General features: G+C 46.9%; 1 protein-coding gene across 1 annotated transcript; it reads left to right on the forward strand.

Annotated features, from left to right (window-relative positions):
- The first annotated feature begins 17,449 nt into the window (after positions 1 to 17,449).
- Positions 17,450 to 18,433, forward strand: LOC125523509 (protein OXIDATIVE STRESS 3 LIKE 2-like). The gene is made up of 2 exons (XM_048688536.1): positions 17,450 to 17,866; positions 17,965 to 18,433. Exons 1-2 carry the CDS (start codon positions 17,649 to 17,651, stop codon positions 18,260 to 18,262), a joined length of 516 nt encoding a protein of 171 aa, XP_048544493.1. The 5' UTR covers positions 17,450 to 17,648; the 3' UTR covers positions 18,263 to 18,433.
- The last annotated feature ends 4,147 nt before the right edge of the window (positions 18,434 to 22,580 follow it).

Consider the following 22,580-nt stretch of genomic DNA (forward strand, 5'->3'; position numbering starts at 1 on the left):
CTCGTTTAATACGAGATGGCTACTCATTTAAATCCGAGAATAATGGTTGTTCTATTTATATGAGAGATATGTTTTATGGTCATGCTCCGATAGTCAATGGTTTATTCTTAATGAATCTCGAGCGTATTACTACACATATTCATAGTGTGAATACCAAAAGATGTAAAGTTGATAATGATAGTCCCACATACTTGTGGCACTGCCACCTTGGTCACATAGGTGTCAAACGCATGAAGAAGCTCCATGCAGATGGACTTTTAGAGTCTCTTGATTATGAATCATTTGACACGTGCGAACCATGCCTCATGGGAAAAATGACCAAGACTCCGTTCTCAGGAACAATGGAGCGAGCAACCAACTTATTGGAAATCATACATACTGATGTGTGCGGTCCAATGAGTGTTGAGGCTCGCGGTGGCTATCGTTATGTTCTCACCCTCACTGATGACTTGAGTAGATATGGGTATGTCTACTTAATGAAACACAAGTCTGAAACCTTTGAAAAGTTCAAGGAATTTCAGAGTGAAGTTGAGAATCAACGTGACAGGAAAATCAAGTTTCTACGATCAGATCGTGGAGGAGAATACTTGAGTCACGAATTTGGCACACACTTAAGAAAATGTGGAATAGTTTCACAACTGACGCCGCCTGGAACACCTCAGCGTAATGGTGTGTCCGAACGTCGTAATCGCACTTTATTAGATATGGTGCGATCTATGATGTCTCTTGCCGATTTACCGCTATCTTTTTGGGGCTATGCTTTAGAGACTGCCGCATTCACTTTAAATAGGGCACCGTCGAAATCCCTTGAGACGACACCGTATGAATTATGGTTTGTGAAGAAACCTAAGTTGTCGTTTCTAAAAGTTTGGGGATGCGATGCTTATGTCAAGAAACTTCAACCTGAAAAGCTTGAACCCAAGTCGGAAAAATGCGTCTTCATAGGATACCCTAAAGAAACTTATGGGTATACCTTCTACCTCAGATTCGAAGGCAAGATCTTTGTTGCCAGGAATGGATCCTTTCTAGAGAAAGAGTTTCTCTCGAAAGAAGTAAGTGGGAGGAAAGTAGAACTTGATGAAGCATTGCCTCTTGAACCGGTAAATGGCGCAACTCAAGAAAATGTTCCTGAGGCACCTGCACCGACTAGAGAGGAAGTTATTAATGATGATCAAGATACTTCTGATCAAGCTCCTACTGAAATTCGAAGGTCCACAAGGACACGTTCCGCACCAGAGTGGTACGGCAACCCTGTCTTGGAAATCATGTTGTTAGACAACAGTGAACCTTCGAACTATGAAGAAGCGATGGCGGGCCCGGATTCCGACAAATGGCTAGAAGCCATGAAATCCGAGATAGGATCCATGTATGAAAACGAAGTATGGACTTTGACTGACTTGCCCGTTGAACGGCGAGCCATAGAAAATAAATGGATCTTCAAGAAGAAGACAGACGCGGATGGTAATGTGACCATCTATAAAGCTCGGCTCGTCGCTAAGGGTTATCGACAAGTTCAAGGAATTGACTAAGATGAGACTTTCTCACCGGTAGCGAAGCTAAAGTCCGTCCGAATCATGTTAGCAATTGCCGCATTCTACGATTATGAGATATGGCAAATGGACGTCAAAACGGCATTCCTTAATGGTTTCCTTAAGGAAGAGTTGTATATGATGTAGCCGGAAGGTTTTGTCGATCCTAAGAATGCTGACAAGGTGTGCAAGCTCCAACGCTCGATTTATGGGCTGGTGCAAGCATCTCGGAGTTGGAACATTCGCTTTGATGAGAAGATCAAAGCGTTTGGGTTTACGCAGACTTATGGAGAAGCCTGCGTTTACAAGAAAGTGAGTGGGAGCTCTGTAGCATTTCTCATATTATATGTAGATGACATACTTTTGATGGGAAATGATATAGAACTCTTGGACAGCATCAAGGCCTACTTGAATAAGAGTTTTTCAATGAAGGACCTTGGAGAAGCTGCTTATATATTAGGCATCAAAATCTATAGGGATAGATCAAGACGCCTCATAGGTCTTTCACAAAGCACATACCTTGATAAGATTTTGAAGAAGTTCAAAATGGATCAGTCCAAGAAAGGGTTCTTGCCTGTTTTGCAAGGTGCGAGATTGAGTTCAGCTCAATGCCCGACCACGGCAGAAGAGATAGAAGAGATGAGTATCATCCCCTATGCCTCAGCCATAGGTTCTATTATGTATGCCATGCTGTGTACCAGACCTGATGTAAACCTTGCCGTAAGTTTGGTAGGGAGGTACCAAAGTAATCCCGGCAAGGAACACTGGACAGCGGTCAAGAATATCCTGAAGTACCTGAAAAGGACAAAGGACATGTTTCTCGTTTATGGAGGTGACGAAGAGCTCGTCGTAAAGGGTTACGTCGACGCTAGCTTCGACACAGATCTGGATGACTCCAAGTCACAAACCGGATACGTGTATATGTTGAATGGTGGAGCAGTGAGCTGGTGCAGCTGCAAACAGAGCGTCGTGACGGGATCTACATGTGAAGCGGAGTACATGGCAGCCTCGGAGGCAGCACATGAAGCAATATGGGTGAAGGAGTTCATCACCGACCTAGGAGTCATACCCAATGCGTCGGGGCCAATCAAACTCTTTTGTGACACCACTGGAGCTATTGCACTTGCCAAGGAGCCCAGGTTTCACAAGAAGACAAGGCACATCAAGCGTCGCTTCAACTCCATTCGTGAAAATGTTCAAGATGGAGACATAGAGATTTGTAAAGTACATACGGACCTGAATATAGCAGATCCGTTGACTAAACCTCTCCCTAGGGCAAAACATGATCAACACCAGAATTCCATGGGTGTTCGATTCATCACAATGTAACTAGATTATTGACTCTAGTGCAAGTGGGAGACTGTTGGAAATATGCCCTAGAGGCAATAATAAAAGCATTATTATTATATTTCTTTGTTCAGATAATTGTCTTTATTCATGCTATAACTGTATTATCCGGAAATCGTAATACACGTGTGAATACATAGACCATAATATGTCCCTAGTAAGCCTCTAGTTGACTAGCTCGTTGATCAACAGATAGTCATGATTTCCTGGCTATGGACATTGGATGTCATTGATAACGGGATCACATCATTAGGAGAATGATGTGATGGACAAGACCCAATCCTAAGCATAGCACAAAGATCGTGTAGTTCGTTTGCTAGAGCTTTTCCAATGTCAAGTATCTTTTCCTTTGACCATGAGATCGTGTAACTCCCGGATACCGTAGGAGTGCTTTGGGTGTATCAAACGTCACAACGTAACTGGGTGACTATAAAGGTGCATTACAGGTATCTCCGAAAGTGTCTGTTGGGTTGACACGGATCGAGACTGGGATTTGTCACTCCATATAACGGAGAGGTATCACTGGGCCCACTCGGTAATGCATCATCATTATGAGCTCAAAGTGACCAAGTGGTTGATCACGGGATCATGCATTACGGTACGAGTAAAGTGACTTGCCGGTAACGAGATTGAACAAGGTATTGGGATACCGACGATCGAGTCTCGGGCAAGTAACATACCGATTGACAAAGGGAATTGTATACGGGGTTGATTAATCCTCGACATCGTGGTTCATCCGATGAGATCATCGTGGAGCATGTGGGAGCCATCATGGGTATCCAGATCCCGCTGTTGGTTATTGACCGGAGAGTCGTCTCGGTCATGTCTGCTTGTCTCCCGAACCCGTAGGGTCTACACACTTAAGGTTCGGTGACGCTAGGGTTATGAAGATATGTATATGCAGTAATCCGAATGTTGTTCGGAGTCCCGGATGAGATCCCGGACGTCACGAGGAGTTCCGGAATGGTCCGGACGTAAAGAATTATATATAGGAAGTGCCGTTTCGGCCATCGGGACAAGTTTCGGGGTTATCGGTATTGTACCGGGACCACCGGAGGGGTCCCGGGGGCCCACCGGGTGGGGCCACCTGTCCCGGGGGGCCACATTGGCTGTAGGGGGTGCGCCTTGGCCTATATGGGCCAAGGGCACCAGCCCTACTAGGCCCATGCGCCTAGGGTTTCCACCACGGAGGAGTCCAAGTGGTGGAAGGCACCCCGAGGTGCCTTGGGGGGGAGGGAAACCCTCCCCTGGCCGCCGCACCTAGGAGATTAGATCTCCTAGGCTGCGCACCACCCCCCCTTGGCCCTCCTATATATAGTTGAGGAGAGGGAGGACTTCATACCTCAGCCTTTGGTGCTTCCTCTCTCCCCGTTACGTCTCTCTCTCGTAGTATAGGCGAAGCCCTGCTACTGTGACGCCCTGCATCCACCACCACGCCGTCGTGTTGCTGGATCTTCATCAACCTCTCCTTTCCCCTTGCTGGATCAAGAAAGGAGGAGACGTCATCCGTTCCGTACGTGTGTTGAACGCGGAGGCACCGTCCGTTCGGTGCTAAGATCATCGGTGATTTGAATCACGTCGTGTTCGACTACATCATCCCCGTTCTTTGAACGCTTCCGCTCGCGATCTACGAGGTACGTAGATGCATCTAATCACTCGTTGCTAGATGAACTCCTAGATGGATCTTGGTGAAACCGTAGGAAAATTTTTGTTTTCTGCTACGTTCCCCAACATGTATGGGCCTTATTGGGCTTTAGGGGAAAGAGAGAGAGGCAGGCTACGCGCCCCCAAGGCCTAGTCCGAATTGGACTAGGGGGAAGGGCTGCGCCCCCTCCTTCCTTCTCTTCTCTTTTCCCTTTCCTTCTCTCCTACTCCTACTACTTGGAAGGGCTACTAGTTCTACTAGGAAAGGGGGAATCCTACTCCTGGTGGGAGTAGGACTCCCCTAGGGCGCACCATAGAGAGGGCCGGCCCCTTCCCTCCTCCACTCCTTTATATACGTGACCAGGGGCACCCCATAGAGACAACAATTGATCTCTTGATCTCTTAGCCGTGTGCGGTGCCCCCCTCCACCATAATCCACCTCAATCATATCGTAGCGGTGCTTAGGCGAAGCCCTGCATCGGTAGAACATCATCATCGTCACCACGCCGTTGTGCTGACAAAACTCTCAACACTCGGCTGGATCGGAGTTCGAGGGACGTCATCGAGTTGAACGTGTGCAGAACTCGGAGGTGTCGTGCGTTCGGTACTTGATCGGTCGGATCGTGAAGACGTACGACTACATCAACCGCGTTGTGCTAACGCTTCCGCTTTCAGTCTACGAGGGTACGTGGACACACTCTCCCCTCTCGTTGCTATGCATCACCATGATCTTGCGTGTGCGTAGGTAAATTTTGAAATTACTACGTTCCCTAACAGCGCACTGGCGCTCCCTCGCCATCTTCAGGGAGTCCGCGCGCGCCCATTCCAGGGCCGCGTCATCGTCGAGCTCGACGTCGCCGCCGTGCTCCGTCTTCACCGCGGGGAGGAGGCCCGGCTCCGTCTTCACCGCCGCGAGCCCCGGCTCCATCTTGGGCTTGATGAAGCGCGGAGGAGGAGCCGATGAGGAGGCGCGCCGGCCGCCCTCGTTGATGATGATGCCGACGCTGCGAGTGCGCCCGCCGAGCGGCGTCTCCGCCGCGGGCTCGGCCTTGACGCCGAGCAGCACCAGAGAGCCGGAGGAGTGTGAAGAAGAGTGTGATGAGGAGGAAGAAGAGGAGGCGCCGAACCTCCTGGGCAACCATTACCCGTCACGTCGGCGGTGAGCCGTGGCTGTGGCGGCCGCCCTCGCCGGGGGGTACGCCAACGGCGGGTGGTTGCCACCCTCGAGGTGCGTCAGCACGCCCTCGAGTGTGCGGCCGGGGACGCCCCACCATAGACGACGCCCCTTGCTATTCTTCATGCTGCCGACCATCGGCGCGCCGTTGGTGGACGCCAGCCGCTGCTGCTGACGGCGTTGGAAGTACGCCGCCCAAGCCGCGTGGTTGTCGGCGCCGTACTGGGGAGGGAGAGCTGGGCGTCGGTAAGGGAGGCGCGCACGACCTCGACCTCGTTGGCGAAATACGAGGGTTTAGCCACGGCGTCTGGCAACGGGGGAATGGGCACTCCCCCGTTGCTGAGCTTCCAGCCCGTCGGCCCGGCGCGCATGTCCGGCGGCGCCGGGATGTTCGCTTGGAACAAGAGCCAAGACTCTTGTTCGCGGAGCGAGCGGAGGCCGAAGCCGTTGGCCGCCGCCTCATCTCCGGGGAAACGCTCGGCCATCGAGAGAGGGAGGGAGAGCGAGGGCTCGACGGCGGCGCTCGGGAGAGGGGGGCTCGGCAGCGACTCTCGGGAGAGGCAGAGCTCGGCGGCTAGGGCTAGGGCTGGTGTGGCCAGAGGCGAGGGAGGCCGCCGGCTTTATATTGCCGCGCGCGCGCCCGTGTGTACGCGTGCGAGGGAGGGGAGGCGTCGGCGCGCCGTCCCGTGACACGCCGCCCGTGAGGAATCAATGGTAAGGCTGACCGTCGGCAGCCTTGCCATTGATTCCCGCAGGAAACCGAGGCGTGGGGGGAAGACGACGCGCGGTGTCGCTGACGCGGCGGGCCCGCGGCTCTTTCGCGCCAAAACCGCTCGCCCCGGCGTCCCCGAGCCCCCCCCCCAGCGCGCCGGGTTCAGCCTGGGTCCACTGGCGCTAATTTTGGCCCAGGCCGGCGAAAATCGGGCTCCTGGGGCGCGACTGGGCCGATTTTTCTGCGCCGGCGCGAAAAAATCGTCTGGGGAGGCCTTTCTAAGGGCGCGACTGGAGATCCTCTTAGCAACTATACTCCCCAATGCATATGTGCTTAGCTTATGGTTGCTAGGCTTGCTTCATTTAATGATTTAGCAATTAAAGCTCTTGATGTATTGGTGGGCTTCCTTTCTTTAAATGTTTTGCCTAGGTTCACGCGCTTAGCATTGTTTCTTTCTGGGTCACCACACTCATCTATCTCCTCTTAAATAACTTGCCACATCAGATTTTTTGCCTACATGAAAGGCTTAACACCTGTACAAGGTGGAATATTGGGAGGGGCCTAACATACTATGTTACCACCTCTCATTAATTACTTACCACATAAGCAAAATTTTCTTGAAATACGCTATGTTATTAGCTAAGTTACTCCCACTATGACTAGCCTTAGGCCTCATTCGGTTTGAAGGATTTTTATAGAAAAAACACGGGAACAAGGATTCCAGATAAAAATTTCCTATATATGCATTCGGTTTGTAGGAAATGCGTACATGAATTTCATAGGAATACTATTCATTTCCTATGCTTTTGGAGGAAACTACACATCCACTCAAAACTCATTTTACGCGTAGGAACGAGGCAAGTCAATTTCTTAGGGTGATAAGTGACATCCTATCAAATTCCTATACTACTCCAAATTCCTACGTTTAGATTTCCTCCAAACTGTTGTGCTTTGGAAGCAAGAGCAGCTCCAACCGTTTCCTTAAAAAACTTGGTGGTTTTACCGGATGACCATAATTTAGAGGAAGTTGTCCGAAAGCAGCTTTTGTCATTTTTTTGGCAATTTTCTTTCCCTATTTTGTTCTTTCATTTTTTTCATTAAACTTTTGTAGCTAATGGCCGAGGGCCTGCAAGTCAATGGTGGAGCGACGACGTGAGGTTAGTGGCCAGGCGGCAACAGCGACACGTGGCTAGCAGCGCGGTCGTAGTTGTGAGGCAGCGTGAGGCTAGTGCATCGCGAGGTTGGCGAGGTCATGGGGCAACAACGCGATAGCTCGGTCCGGCGGGGCGGCGATGGCTCATAAAGTTTCAGTTTTCAGGCGGTTTCTAGCCCTCTAGAACTTTATGGGAAGATGATCTTCCTGTAAACCTGATGGAGCATTGGTTTACATGACCCTCTAAAGTTACAGGTTTACGAGATCTGTTGGAGGGTGTGTTTTCTTCAACTTCCCGTAAATGCCAATTTTTTTTACATACATGGGAGCTGTTTGAAACGCTCTAAGGTCGAGTGAATGTGCCCAATTGTCGGCTCATTGTACTTCTCAAGGAAAGAGAGCATCAAATGTGGCAGCGTCGTCGTTGTATTTTTCGTTCTTTCTTATTCTCCGCGGTAAAGGTTCGACAACACCAAGGGCCTCTTTGATTCGCCTCTTTGAATCGCGAGATTCTAAAGCCGCAGGAATAGAGAAAACATAAGATTGGATTGTGTTGCTCATCTCAATCCTACATGATTTTGGGTTGTTTGATTGTACTAGTAAACGTGTACATGCAACACACGTATAACTATACAAAAAATTCCTTATTCATCCGAGTTAATTAGCAGCCAATAATTTAATAATGCACTAATACTTCGATGGTATGTGATCAGTACTGTTAAACTTGGCCATACCATGAAGCTCTTTTTATATCTTATTATGTCTCAATCTTCAATTTTGCATAGGTACAAGAAATAAGGGGTTAGACTGTGACATTAGAACAATGGTCAGATATATAGCAGCTAAAAATATCAGCATGAAATGTCATGCAGCAACCAGCAACAAATATAAGTGTGCACGGAAATGAAACATTATCATTGGAATGACAAGATAGAAATGAAAACATCATCATCACTTGAACTGAAAAATTATAATAAGCATGACTTTTTGCAGTAGTAACATAGAGTAAAGAGAGAACCAAGTTTGCATTCTGATACAATGGATGAGATGGTCTAGACCATGTTATCAGTCCAAAGCAAACTCGAAATTTTTGGCAAAAAAATTTAATAGCTAAGCATTCTCTATCATCTGCCGAGAATTAGAATAGCATTTAAATTAGCACAAGAGTGTAAGAAAGAGCATGTCTGTAGATATTGATATCAAATCAAGCAAAGGGTTCGCTAGGAAATACATTTTACTGTATAGAATATTATACATATACATGCTTATTTTTGTGAGAAAAATACATAATACATGCTGGACAGGTAAGCACGAGAAGAAAAAAAGGCATCCTATATAGACACTTGAGCATTGCTGGACAGATAAGCACGGGAGTATACAGATTGAAGAAAGTAGCATGCAGATTTGGCTGCTTATGTAGATTGATCAGCACACTGTAATATATGTGTAGTGCATTGTACTCACCTAATCATGGGAAAATCATCAGACATTCGTGCATGCCATCCTCGATTGCCCTGCGGTTTTACATCCCGCAAATTCTCATCCACGTGATTTTCAATCCCGGTTGTAGACTTGTTGTAAGGTCCCTAAACTGGGAACGATTGCCTGATCGTGACGGAGAAGCACCCAAATAACTATTTCCATCTGCCTGATGTGTGTACAAAATAAGTGAAATCAGTATAATATGATCATTGGTGAGCAAAAATTACAAGCAATGCAAATCAAATTTGGGTAATGAAGCTGAACTGCTGAATGTGTGCATTCAAATAACCAATCGAAGAGTTTTTAAAACTCTGGTAACAAGCTTGGTTTGGCTGGCTTCAGTTTTATCAACGTGAATCAATTACCATATACGAAAAACAGATAGTAGATGTGAAAAAATAAATTCAAATGCGAAGCAGCAAGTCACTGAAAAAACAATGTGAACAAAACAAAGCAGAGAGGAAAGATCTCCGGTCCGGTGGCTGCGTGTCCCCTGGCTGTGCGAGATGAGGGGGAGGTGTGAACTGGCGTCCCCGACGACGGCAAGGCGGTTTAGGCAGCGTCTCCTCGACGGCCGGCCAGGTGGTGTAGAGGCAGCGTCCCCAACGGCCGACAAGGTGGCATCTCCCCGGCGGTCCACCGGGCGGTGTAGGAGGCGGCGTCCCCGGCGGACGGCCTGCCAGGCGGTGTAGGAGGCGGCGTCCCCGGTGGACGGCCGGCCAGGCGGTGTAGGAGACGGCGTCCCTGGCGGACGGCCGGCCAGGCGGTGTAGGAGGCGGCTTCTGGTCGACGGTGTCGCCGACGGCCGAGGCCAGGCGAGGTGATGGGTGGGCGGCACGGAGATGTGAGGGTCGGCAGATCGAGGCGATGGGGGCGGCTTGTGCGGCGGCTCGATGAATGGGATCGGGGTCGTGAACGTGCAGCGGTTTCCCCGTTAGTTTCCTTTCGTGCAATAGGAAGGGGATCGGGGAAGGGAAAGGAGTGTTTAGCGCTAAACGTGTTTAGTCACTCACCATTAGGACAATGGCAACAGTTGGATTGATGCGAACGGGTGGCTGAGATGTGTTGGATCTGCTTCTCTCGGGTTTTTTATATTGGTATAGATATAGAAAGAACAAAGGATTCCTTTAAAGAAGTTAGACTAGATGCTAGAAATCATGTGCGAAGTAGTAAAAAAAATCCTTTTTTTGTGAAACTAGAAAAAAAATCTAAGGATTCTAACTATTCGAAATTTCGATCAATTTCTTTGAATTAAAGGAGCCCTTAGGACGTCTTGCGCCGGTGCGTGTAGGGATAGTACGTGTTACCCGCAATAAAAAAGTACTCCCTTAGTTTCGAAATACTTATCGAAAAAATGCATAAAATTATTATATTTAGAACTAAAATACATCTAGATACATCCATTTCTCTGACAAGTATTTCTGAACGAAGGAAGTACGTGTTACCGCCAAAACCCGAAACGGCAGGTGCCCAAGAAGAAACGTTGCTTCAGAGCGGAAAGCAAGTGTGTAGCCGAAGCATGATCGATTCGAGTCCGACTATGCGCTGTTGCTTCCTACTCCACTTGTTTTGTGTCTTGCGCAAACCGGGAGGGGTGGGGAACGGCGAGACCGTCGACGAACACAGCGCATGATGGGCTCAACGGTGCCTCACCCGGGCCGGGGCTGGGGCCGCGTCCGCACGCAGCAGCGTCGGAGGCCCACCGTCGTCGTTTCCAGCCCGCACGGGCCTAGCTTTGAGCAGATGCGCGCTAGGCCCGTTTGAAACACTTTTGGGCCCATCATTTTGAGCCCGAATTGTTGTTTTTATTTCCCGGAGCCTACGGGGTTACACACTTTTGAGCCTAAAAATAGTCGCTGCACTTGTAAAATCCCAGTACCTGTCTAAATAAAAGCTTGTAAAAATCCCAGTACTTTTTTTTGTCGACTTTGTTGTCTGAAAAAAGAGGTCTTTTTTGCCGACCATGTAGGCCGAACTCGACAGCATTGACTAGACTGTTGCGTGGGCGTTTTATTATGCGTGCGACATCTTACTGTCCGTGGATGAACGGAGAGCACGCGATCTGGTAGCAGGTACTGTAACCACGAGGGCCACATCAGCGCTGGCAGCCTGCAGTTTGACGTGGACGGGCGCACGGCTTCGAGCCACGAAGCGCAGGCAGGCACAGCCGCTCGTCACGATCGATCGGGACGCTCGCATATTCTTCCTAGCTTTGCGTTGGCGTGCACACGCATCGCTGACTCAGCACACACGACGACGGCCTATCTTTATTTTTCCTTTTCCCTTTTCGTTGCCCCCTTCCGCTGACCTGATTTTCACGCTGCCGGTAATAATGGTACACAATTCTTGTTTGAACACAATAGTGATACACAATTGAAAATAAGATAAATGATGATAAGCATGGGACCTCCATGCGTGAGACGATTGAAGAAACACTAGGTTTCAGTTGATTTCATCACGCCGTTGGACTGAAATCCAGCTGTCGCCTTTCTTCTTCCTCCTCGGGACAATGTATAATGTTGATCTTCTTCCTCCTCTCCACTGCATCGGCTCGGACGAGGTTATCTCCAAGCCCTCGCCGGTAACACCGCGGCCCCATCGCCCTCGGGTTTCGTCCAGTCCTACCGTCCGTGAAATCAAAAAGCCCCCCCTCCCCCTCCACGCGCGCATCAGTTAACACTTATCCTCACCTCCACTGCAATGTCGTGGACATCTGCGTTGCCCCTGTCTCCGATGAGGCTTGACCTTGTGAGAGACGTCCCGGCTGGCCGCATCGCCCACATCTCTTCTCGGGGCTACAGTACTGCTCCACGCGGAGTCGACTGCTCTGAATCCTATTTTTTACCTTTCCACACAACTGATAAATAGCAAAAACATGCAAGTTTTTGCAATACTTTGGTCAGTATGCACACCCTCTCTAAATTTAAGCTTCGATTTTCCGAATGCACGTATTTAATAAACTATCGTACCTTCATCGAGTTAGGTCTCGTTTTTTGGTGAGATACATACTTCACCATTTTTTGTGTGGCTATGACCAAAACTTCAGTCTTTGTAGATTGGTGAAAAATTCATGGTTTAAGATATGAGCATTGCCCTTCTTCTAGGTGGATCACTGGACCAGGATGACTAAAAAGTTCTAGCACTTCACACCCAACAAATGCAGTGTGGCACTCTTGTAGTGGGTGAGACTACAAAAGAAAGACCTACATGCTAGAGGGTCCTAGACCAGACAACGGGACAGAAACAACAGTTGTCCAGAAGGTGAATCATGATATAATTCTAATGAAAAGAGTATATTGCATCAAAGGGAGGGCACTCGATGGTCGATTCTTAGGGCCCTCTCGGTGTGACACAGGTGACTATGCCATGGGGATGCGAGAACATTTCAACGAGAAAGAAGAACAAAACCAATAATGAGGAGAACAGTATAATGAGCATGTCTATGACTCAAGAGGACACTAATACACCTCAGGTTTTGTGAAGTATTGCGAAGCAAAGGGAATATCACATGATAACAAAAGTTTACTCGAATGTCATTCTTGTACTCATAGGGATCGGTATGGACCTCCATGTTTCCGCTATCGGTTATCGAACAAAGGGGTTTTGTCCATGTCTATGTTTACAGAACCTATAGGGTCACAAGCTTAAAGTAATCATGATCTACTAAGTGTTAGTAGGACATGAGTAACGAGGATCTATTTGTGAAATAGTTTGATTAATATTCAAAATAGTTTCGAGAGGAACCAAAAGCGTTTCAGGGTTGCCGGAAGGGTTTCAGAGTTTATCGGGCAATATCGGGTATTATCGATAAATAATATATATATATATATATGTGGAAAATGTTTTTGAAGATAATAAATTAATAATAAAAGACTCTAATAATTGTTAGAAGACTTTTATATTTAATTAAATATCAACGGGCCTTAAAAAGCCAAGTAGTGAAAGGAGAATTTGGGCCACGGGCCAATAAGGGAGGCGCCCAGTTTTTCCACGTGGGGAGGTTGAATTGGACGAGGGGAGGGATTCCTCTCACCTCTAGGCCGCCATACCAAGGAGGGATTCCTTCTCTCCTTGTGTTGGCCCCTCCTTCTCCCTCCAACCTGTATATACTAGAGGATTTGGTGCTTTTAGAAAACACAAGTTTTGGAGCTTCCTCTTGTTCTCTAGTTCTAGTTCTAGTTCGTCCTAGTTGATCAATTAGAGCTTGACCTAGATCCTCTAATCCTCATAATTAGAAGCCTGGTATGGTTCTAGTCTCCTCCCTCTAATTCTCCGACGATGATTAGCTCTGCATGGCGAACGCTGCCGGATCATGAAGACCGTACGCTTGAAACTCATAGAGAGACCGTGCTTTTGGTCTTCTATTCGAGGGATTGTTCATGGGTGGTTCACGGGATCGTTCATCTATGTTTCGAGGGACTCCAAGTACGATCTACATCGACTCGTCTTCTTCCACTGCAACTCGGAGTCGGCAATGATTGAATCTAAACCGTCAATGCATCTTTATATTGTTCTTGGGTGATCATAGGGTGATTTTTTGTTTTCTACTACGTTTCCCAACAGGGGAGTGCTATGGGCCCCACACGCCCCCACCACGATGCGAGAGGACGCGTGGAGGGGTCGTGTGGGACCCCTAGTGCTTCTTTCCACCGCATATGAATGCCTATATTTTTGTTCGCTCCAAAACCCCTAACCATCATCGAGTTTTTCTGTTTTTGCTGCCGCACCTCTCTGTTCTGTGGCGATCCAATCTGGAGGCCTTTTCTAGTATAGTCTATTCTGGAGGCCTTCTCTAGTATTATGTAGGAGGGAAAATCATCAAGGTGGCCATCTCCATCAACTTGAAGGTCACCATGACCATTTGTGAGTTGTTTCCTTTGGACTACGGGTCCATAACAGTACCTAGATGGTCTTCTCTCCCTTACTTCTGAATACAAAGATCACATGAGCTGCCATACACGATTGTGATCCATGTGATGTAATATGTTAGTGTGTTTGTTGTAGCGTGATGAATTGTCACTTTATGGTCAAATTTATCCATGAATCCTTTTGAGATCTATTTGGTTTATTTGTTGCATAATTCTTATTCACATATGCTCTTCGATCTATTTGTCTTCCTTTCGCCAAGTTTGATGAGACTTGCATTGTGTTGCACTCTTGCAAATAATCTAACGCAGTGATAGAAAAGGCGTGTATTGTGTTGTTGCCACTAGGGATAAAACGATGACTGCACAGTTTTTGTTTGAACACACAGTGAAGACAATATATCATCTACTTCATGTCATCATACTTAATGCAATACTCTAGTTATTACTTAATACTTTAATATGCATGCTTGGAGTATTAGCTATAGTTGCAGTTGGATAACGGTCTATAGATGTTTGGATGTGATGCTCATTTGTTAGTTATGCCATGTATAATCATAGTTATAAAAATGTATTTTAATTACGCAACTATAATTTGTTCACCAGACCATGCAATCTTTTGGCGAGAAGCCACTAGTGAACCTATGGATCCCGGTCCATTCTTGTTTCTATTTCTTTCAACCTTGATCGAACACTCCTTTTAAGATTCTTGTTCTTTTCCGTTGTAATCAATCTTCCATAGACACTTCCATTTAATCCTTGTAATTAGCGAGGCTAGTGAGACTGAGAACCTAGCTAGTTTCGTTTGGGGCCAAGGCAGATTTGTATTTGTGTGTGCATGTACTTGTTGTTGGCTGGGTTGCAAACTCCTAATGGTTCAATAAACATTAAGGTCATCCACTTTGAGGGAAAATTGTTGTTTGCTACAAACTCTTGCGCTTGGGGGCCCAGCACCTTCCTAGTCTAGAGGAAGAAATGATCATGTGGCTCGCTGGAGCATCAAAAACACTTTGACAATCAAATTGAATAGACATTCCTTAAAAAAAATCATACTAATTTCATTGATGTCATATTCACCCGCCATTTTGGCGATGAGAGTTAGAACCCCAAAGTTAGACACTTAATGGACACCAGACCTCTATAGAAAGCATTAAAAATATGGAAAACTTGCTCGTATGGAATAGACAAGAATTTCTTATAGAATAAGTTCAACATCTATCTAAATCAGGCGTGGTGTTAGATTTGGTTGCTTTCAAAGCCCCCCACCTCTGATGGAGCAATTGGTTGTTAAGAAAATGTATTTTGCATCCGAGACTAAGCCGCAACCCTCCCAGGTTGAAGAGGCAACTGAAACCCATTCTTGGGCCATCAATCCAAGGAGCATGATGTAGAAACTGTATATGTGGGTTACATGCTCCTTAGGATCATAAATGATATTGTCATCGTTCCGTAGAAGGTGAATTATGCATCTCTAATGCCACCCATTGGCAGCCGCGTGGATGAAGGCCGTTTAGTGTCCCCTTGGTAGGTCCTGATAGTAGGATCCCCTCGGGGTAGGTTAAATACAAGGACTCAATCCATTAGGCATGGGATGGCCCAAGACCTATCGAGAAGCCCACTGGACCGAGCCTTTTCCACGAAGTGCACTCGACTAGGTCATTGGTGCGCTATAAAGACATATGTTGTGACGCCATGAACCGAGCATTACCACAAGATACTTAATCAAGAGTAACGACACGAGATCAATGATCCGTTACCACGCCCAAACGAGTCGACCATTGTAAAACCCTAGCCTTGTTAGCCCTTTATAAGGCAAGGTCAGGGCGCCCTCACGCGGTATGCAGACACAAGCATACAAAGACACACTTGTACGATCTTTGTATTGAGAATTCCTCGTACGAGGCCATACAAATATCGAACAGGAGTAGGGTAATACCTCTTCAACAGTGGGCCTGAACCTGGGTAACCCCCCTCATATGAACCCCATCCTAGATCATCTTGTTGTGCTCCCAAATCCATAACAATGTGTATTGTCGCCAACCCCGTCCTAGATCATCTTGTTGTGCTCCCAAATCCATAACAATGTTTATTGTCGCCAAATCCCACGACATGTCTAGTGCCCATTTTGTTGCAAAAATAAAAATAACTCACACTTAAGAGTGTATTCTGTTTCCCCCTCCTAAAGGCAATACATCAACACCCGCCCCATTTGAAAGGAGAGACTAGGTTGTTTGGCTCTCCAATCCAAGCAGGGGCAGAGCGTCATGGGGACCAAACTGGGCCATGAGCCATGCGTCCCTCTCTAAAGTTAGCACGAATTTGGTCTAAGAATCACAGATGGCCCGATGAGTAAGTGGCTGACCTGTCCATGACTTGTTCTTCAATCTAATTGACGCTCCACCGCTATATTTGGCGGGTTCGAGCCATTGCCTCTTGAAAAAGAGTGGTTTGACCAAGGCTAGGATCCCGGATGACTTAAAATAAACCTCCGTTCAGAAATAAGTGACGTTGTTTCACTTGATAATTCAAGAGTTTGTGCAACGTGTGCTTAAATAGAGTTTTTTCCCCTCGAATCATCACTTGAGTAGAGTTTTAGGGCATCTACAATGCAGACGCTTAAAACGGGCGCTAGGGTGATTTTCCTGGCCGTTTCGTCCGATTCCTGGCAGAGTCCAGGATTTTGGCTTGCGTCGGCGCAATTCCTGTCATCGGGCGCTTGCCCTCTCTTTTTTCCACATGCAACGAACTAGGTGGTAGCGAGAGCTAACCTGATAGCCAGAATTAGCATGGAGATCTCAACAGAATCAACACAAACTACGCCCGCTACTTTTTTTGCTGCGTTGGGGAGAGCTAGCGCTTGCGTATGTCTTTTGAATTGTGAGGCGTCTATAGATTACTAGGAGCGTTGGAGGCAGGGACTCTTAAACGAGCGCTACACGAAAAAACAATTTCTTTTAATTGCTTAAGCGCCTCAACAAGCGTTTAGCGTTGAAGATGCCCTTATGGTAGACTCTACCTGGAGTTGGCTGAGATAAGCAAATTAATTGTATCAGCTTTCTCCATCAATACCATATGCCACGAGAGTCTGTCGATAAGAAAATGAAGCAGGCTGCGGTCCCATACTCAGCCAATCCGAGCATGGTCAACTGATAAAGCACTCTATTTTACTCGACCCGATCCCCCAGAGCCGTCGACAAACAAAGATAAGGATCCAACGGTCCGAATACGTAGCCAAAGCGTACTGCAATGGCACTATGCAAGCATAGCATACATCCCCAGGTTCCTCCCGGCTCCACCGGATGGGGACGGTCGGCACGCCTGCGGGAAAGGGGGACACACACACCCCACCCCACCACAGTGCGCGCGCAGACCCGTCGCATCCTGCAAAGCCGTGCAAGAAAAATACGTGGATGCCTTATCCCCTCGACCCACTCCACGGAGCCTGACTGCCGCCGAGATGATAACCATCACGCCCGTATTTATCATCATCGTTTTTTAATTCCTGCTATTCTATTCTGCTACGAACTGACTTCTTTATCCCGTCCCGCGCGCATCCTCCTCTGCCACGGCTCGTCATTCATTCTTATCCTCCTCCTCCCCCGGTACCTTTATAGCTTCCGATCCCCCGCTCCGTCCTCCAAGCCATCGTCCTGCTAGCACCCGTGAACTCCAGCCATTCACGCTGCGTCGATCGTTTGGTTTGGTTTCGTGCGTTGCTGTGATCGTCTGATCTGCTCGGGAGATGGAAGCCTACATGCTGTTCCCGCGGAGCAATGGAAAGAGCTGCGAGGAGGAGCAGGAGGAGGACATCGGCTGCCCGTCCGAGTCCGGGATGTCGGCGGCCGGCTCCATGCTGTCGTCGGACGAGGAGCTCGACGACGACGCCACCTCCAGCTCCGGCTCCTCCGGATCCACCGACAACTTCCAGATGTCCTCCCTCATGGCGCAGCTCCCGCTCAAGTACGTGCTCTGCCCGGACACCGCGGTTCTTTGTAGGCTCGAGCTCGATCTTGATTGAAGCTGTGGTCTGACATGGCGTTCTTTTTCTCTTGGCGCAGGAGGGGTCTGTCCAAGTTCTTCGACGGCAAGTCGCAGTCGTTCGCGTCGCTCGCGGCCGTGGGCGGCCTGGAGGACCTGGCCAAGCCGCCGGGCAAGCGGATCAAGGCGTCCCGGAGCTGCGAGGTCGGGCTGCAGGACGCGCACCGCCGGCGCTTCGCGCGCCGCAATGCCGCGGCCTTCAAGAAGGTGTCCAAAGGGCGGCTGTCCGCGCTCGGTAGGGCGCCGGCGCTCCGGCCGCTGACGGCGAGCGCGGCGAGGCCCAAGGGCTTGCCCGTGCGGGCTCCGCTCTTCGTTTAGGAGATTTCGCCCGCAGATTAGTCGTGTCGTCGGTTGTGGCGTGCTCGAAGAGCAGTTGGTGCGGTTGTTACGTGGATTTTGACATGGTAACTGACCGGAAGGTGGCCGGCTGGTCGATGGATGTGTAAATACAGAAATGAGAAACATGCCTTGTTCCGTTTCGAATGCCAACTTATGGCTCTCGTTTTGATGAACTAGTCAAAAATGTGGCAAAATGTGAAATGCTAGTTCTAAAACCAAATAACCCTTTAGTTTCACCACTCGTCTAGTAAGCAAGTTAGATATAGTATCTATGTTGTTCTTCACATTAAGGACAACTCTAATCAATCTCAAAAGTTAACTCAAACCCCAATTAACTTCCAAAGCGGGGTCCCAGAACTGTTAACTCCCCAAAAACTCAGTATATTGGAAGGTTGGTTTCTTTGAACTACGAAAACGAATATATTTAGGAACCAAAGGAGTAATCAAGTAATCAATCCCTAAAACTTAGCTCCCAATATTGTTCTTTTCCAATTTGTCTCATTATTGTAGATGTAATCTTATTTCGACTTCATTCCAACGACATACTCCTTTCGTTTCTTTATATAAGGTGTATTTGTCATTTCTTTTAGTTCCTCGTAATTCCAGTTTTAGCCCTCTAGAAAAAGAAAAATATTTTTTTTTCGATTGTGTGCATCTCTTTTTATAGCAAAAGAACGAAAGTCTCTCTCTCTCTCGATTGCATGTATCTCTTACTTTTCTGTACAAGTTGATTTACTTACCACAAACCAATATATTTGCTAAAGGTAATTTCGTCCTAACATGTGTATAATTATGTGCCTTGGTCATCGTATCAAAAATAATACACCTTAAATAACGGAACAGAGGAAGTATTTAATAAAACATTGATGTTTGGAGGTACGCGTTTCAATATTTCAAATGTCAATGTACGAGATAAAATTCAAATCACACATATTCATAGATTATGCTGGAAGCAACAACATAGTTTAACCACCGGCAAGAACATAAAAGGGTGATGTTCATCGAAAAGAAACGGGAGGAACATTGAGTGTAGACCAACCACTAGCATTGTGGTTTCGAGTTCCCCGAAAATCTCATGACGCGGTTACTCAAATTATTTTGCCATGTCATCCAATCGTTAAACATGCATGAGCAGGGGCGCTTATTCTCGCTCCTTCATCCTGTTCGTCTCTGCCTCGGCGACAATCCTCAACCTTTCCTCCTAAAGGGAAAGCTTCTTCTCCTCTATCGCAAGCTTCTTCACCTCGATTGTCGCCTTCCTCTCCCCGGTAGCTCCCATCACCTTCGGCCATTCCTCCTCTAGCAGCGTAAGTCCATCCATACACCTTGCCATCTTATCTTCCTTATCATTGACCATTAACTGTGTCTTCCTCTGCAACATTTTATTTATCTCCTCTTGTACGCATCACCCATGACATGACCATTCCTCTTCTCATTACCTATCCGGCCTAGAGGTAGGAGTGGGGCTTCTCCCCCTCTCCTTACTTTCATCCTCTTAGTAGAAGAAGTGCTCATCACCGTTGCCTCCCAATCCCCCCTGCCCACTTCTCATTATCTCGGAGAATTTCCCAACAACGCTACAAAGTCAAGGCCTTCTGGCCATTTCACTTGTCTTTTTTCCTTAAAAAGTGCTAAGATGTAGGCTTCATGTTATTGAGTGGCACACCACTTGTCGGTATTTTTTCCACTTGCTCAACACAACCCTCTCACTGGCTGCATATGTTTTGAATCATTGCCCAATGGTTTGAGGGTGAGGATTTTGTGAGGTTGGACTTAATGCACGCCGATAGTACCCATCAATTCATCTTCAAAATGTTTATTTGCTCTTGTTTGTGCATGTAGCCGCATCAAGAAACAAATTCATCATGGCATAACACACTGTTATGTCCTCCTCCACATTGTAATTGCTCATTCTTCCCATCTTCTTGTTTGTGGTTTGGCTCAGGATCTCAAAGTCATCTTCCTCACTTGTTCTATCACCAGTGCCTCCATCTCGAAGTTGAGGTCATGAATGCCAACTAGATCCACTAGCGCCGACTCACTAACTTTTTACCTAAACATATCAACTGCCACATCATGTGCAAAGCCCTGCTCATAGGGGGGGGGGGTCAATGTACGGGTCAACGCAAGCGAGAGCATCATTTAGGGCGACATGTGCTTTCCTTTTCCTCTATGCTTCTTCCTCTTCAACGGTCGTCTCGTCGTCCCATTTTTTTAGCATGATTGTGTTGTTCCTCCTCTTGTTCGCCCCAGGGACCGGTTGAATATCATGTTGACCCTTGGTGGTCACATCTCTGGTGGGAGCGATGGACATGCGCATGATGCCTAGTTGGTGTCGCTTGACCATGGTCACCTCAACGGGCACATCCTTTTCCGGGGTTGTCAGGGTTGGGTAAGTAGGGGAAACAGTGTTGAGGTCATGGGGAGGCTACATACTCCATTCCCTAAAAATGGACGGAGGGTTGGTAGCGATTAATTTTCCCTAAAATTTCCTATGTGCCCGTTTTGATAGGATTGGGACGGTTATCGACGCTCATGCTTTCCGCGCAATATTTTGGGAGGGGGTATGTTGCTTTGGGTTCTCCCAATATTTTTGGGGACTTAAAGGCGTTTCAAGGATTAAAGTGCGTTAATTTCCAATAATGATAGTCTTTTTTAAAGTTGTGATTTTTAAAATTGGTTTGAGTTGTCCTAAGCAAAGATTATCCCGGACTCTCGACCATTATTTTGATCTCTTTTCTTTTGTTGGCAACGAGGGGTGACAAAATTCTAGGTGTAAACAATTTGATCTTTGTCCTTACTTTGTCATTGTTGTCGTTGGTTCTTCAAGTATGTTCTTAGTGAAAGTGGGGTTTCTCAGGTTGTGGATGTGCTATGCCTTTTCACACAATGATCCATTCAATGAGTGACACAAACTAAGACCAGAGAGGGCCATGGTGTCGCCCGAGTGCTACCCCTTTGTGACCCTTTTGTTATATGGCATGCTGGATTGATGATGGTGGATGGCCATGTATGTACACATACGAGGACAAACAAGTGTACACCATCTAATTTTCTTGCATTCACTTTCATCAATTCCCCATTATATTTATCAAATTTCATAGCAAAGATTGTTCTGACAAATAATAGCAAATAAGTACCAATAGAGCACCGAGCATGTGTATAGTCATTTTTTGATACAATATTTAACAAATTAGCCATCTAGTAATGCAAGATTCTCTCCTGAATCGCGTCGTTAACATACTGAAAGGACATCTTGCCCCTAAGGAGGATTTTAGTGTTAATGACATTATGTTTAGAAAATTAAGTACGTTTTGAGTGCTTACACATGACACACATTATTTGAAATGAAACATAAAGTTCTTTGGTGCCCCTATAAGCAAAAAACGATAAAAGAAGACGACACATCAGTTAAAACCAACAAAGGGTCAATCTGCTGACGCCCACTAAGCCGACATAACAATGAAAATCGTCATCAATCCAACAGGTTCTCCTCGCCACCAGAAAGCAGGGGATGCGACCTACCAGATGATAGCCTTGGAGGCAGGAGCTTGGACCTTGTCTCGCGGTTGAGCGCCCCACACCACGACACACACATGGGGTAGACAATGCCTTACTCGGTGTCATGCTGGTGAGGTGCTGCCGATGGCAAGCTAGTTATCTTTCAGGATGTTGGACGACAGCACATGCCTGTATGCTAGTTAGTTTTCACATCAGTTTAAATGCATGAATTTTGATGTGCTAGACTATTCATCGATTTTTCAAGTTCGGTTGCGCAATCTATACTAGTAGTGTCTGAACTAAAGCAAGTAAAGGAAAAAAAAATACCAACTTGACAAAGAACGTGAACGTGAGCAATGACAACCGGAGAGGGCGAGGGGAGGGGATTCAAGAACAACCCACTTGTCGACACCTCATGCACTCTACATTCATACTAGTCAAAGCTAATCTAGAAAATTGTATTCTACTTATATTATCTCTCTAAGATATTTGTTAGACTTGTGTAATCGTAGCACTTTATTAGTAAATCTGTAGGTACAAACACATATACAATGCATTCCATATGTGGATGTGATCGTGCCATCATTTTAACTTGTTTAGATTTAATTGAATTTAGTTCAGCAAAATATTCCAAACAAAAGTTTGAGAGAGAAATACCAATTCCGTGCAAAAACATGGATATTTGGCTTCTACAGTAGTAAGCTATCATATTTTATATTACTAACACGATACGTGTTTACAAAACGGTGGATACAATAAAATCAATAGTCACGGTTTTATCGCAAATATTGTATTA

Source organism: Triticum urartu, chromosome 7 (genome assembly GCF_003073215.2).
Source record: "Triticum urartu cultivar G1812 chromosome 7, Tu2.1, whole genome shotgun sequence".
Classification (NCBI taxonomy): domain Eukaryota; kingdom Viridiplantae; phylum Streptophyta; class Magnoliopsida; order Poales; family Poaceae; genus Triticum; species Triticum urartu.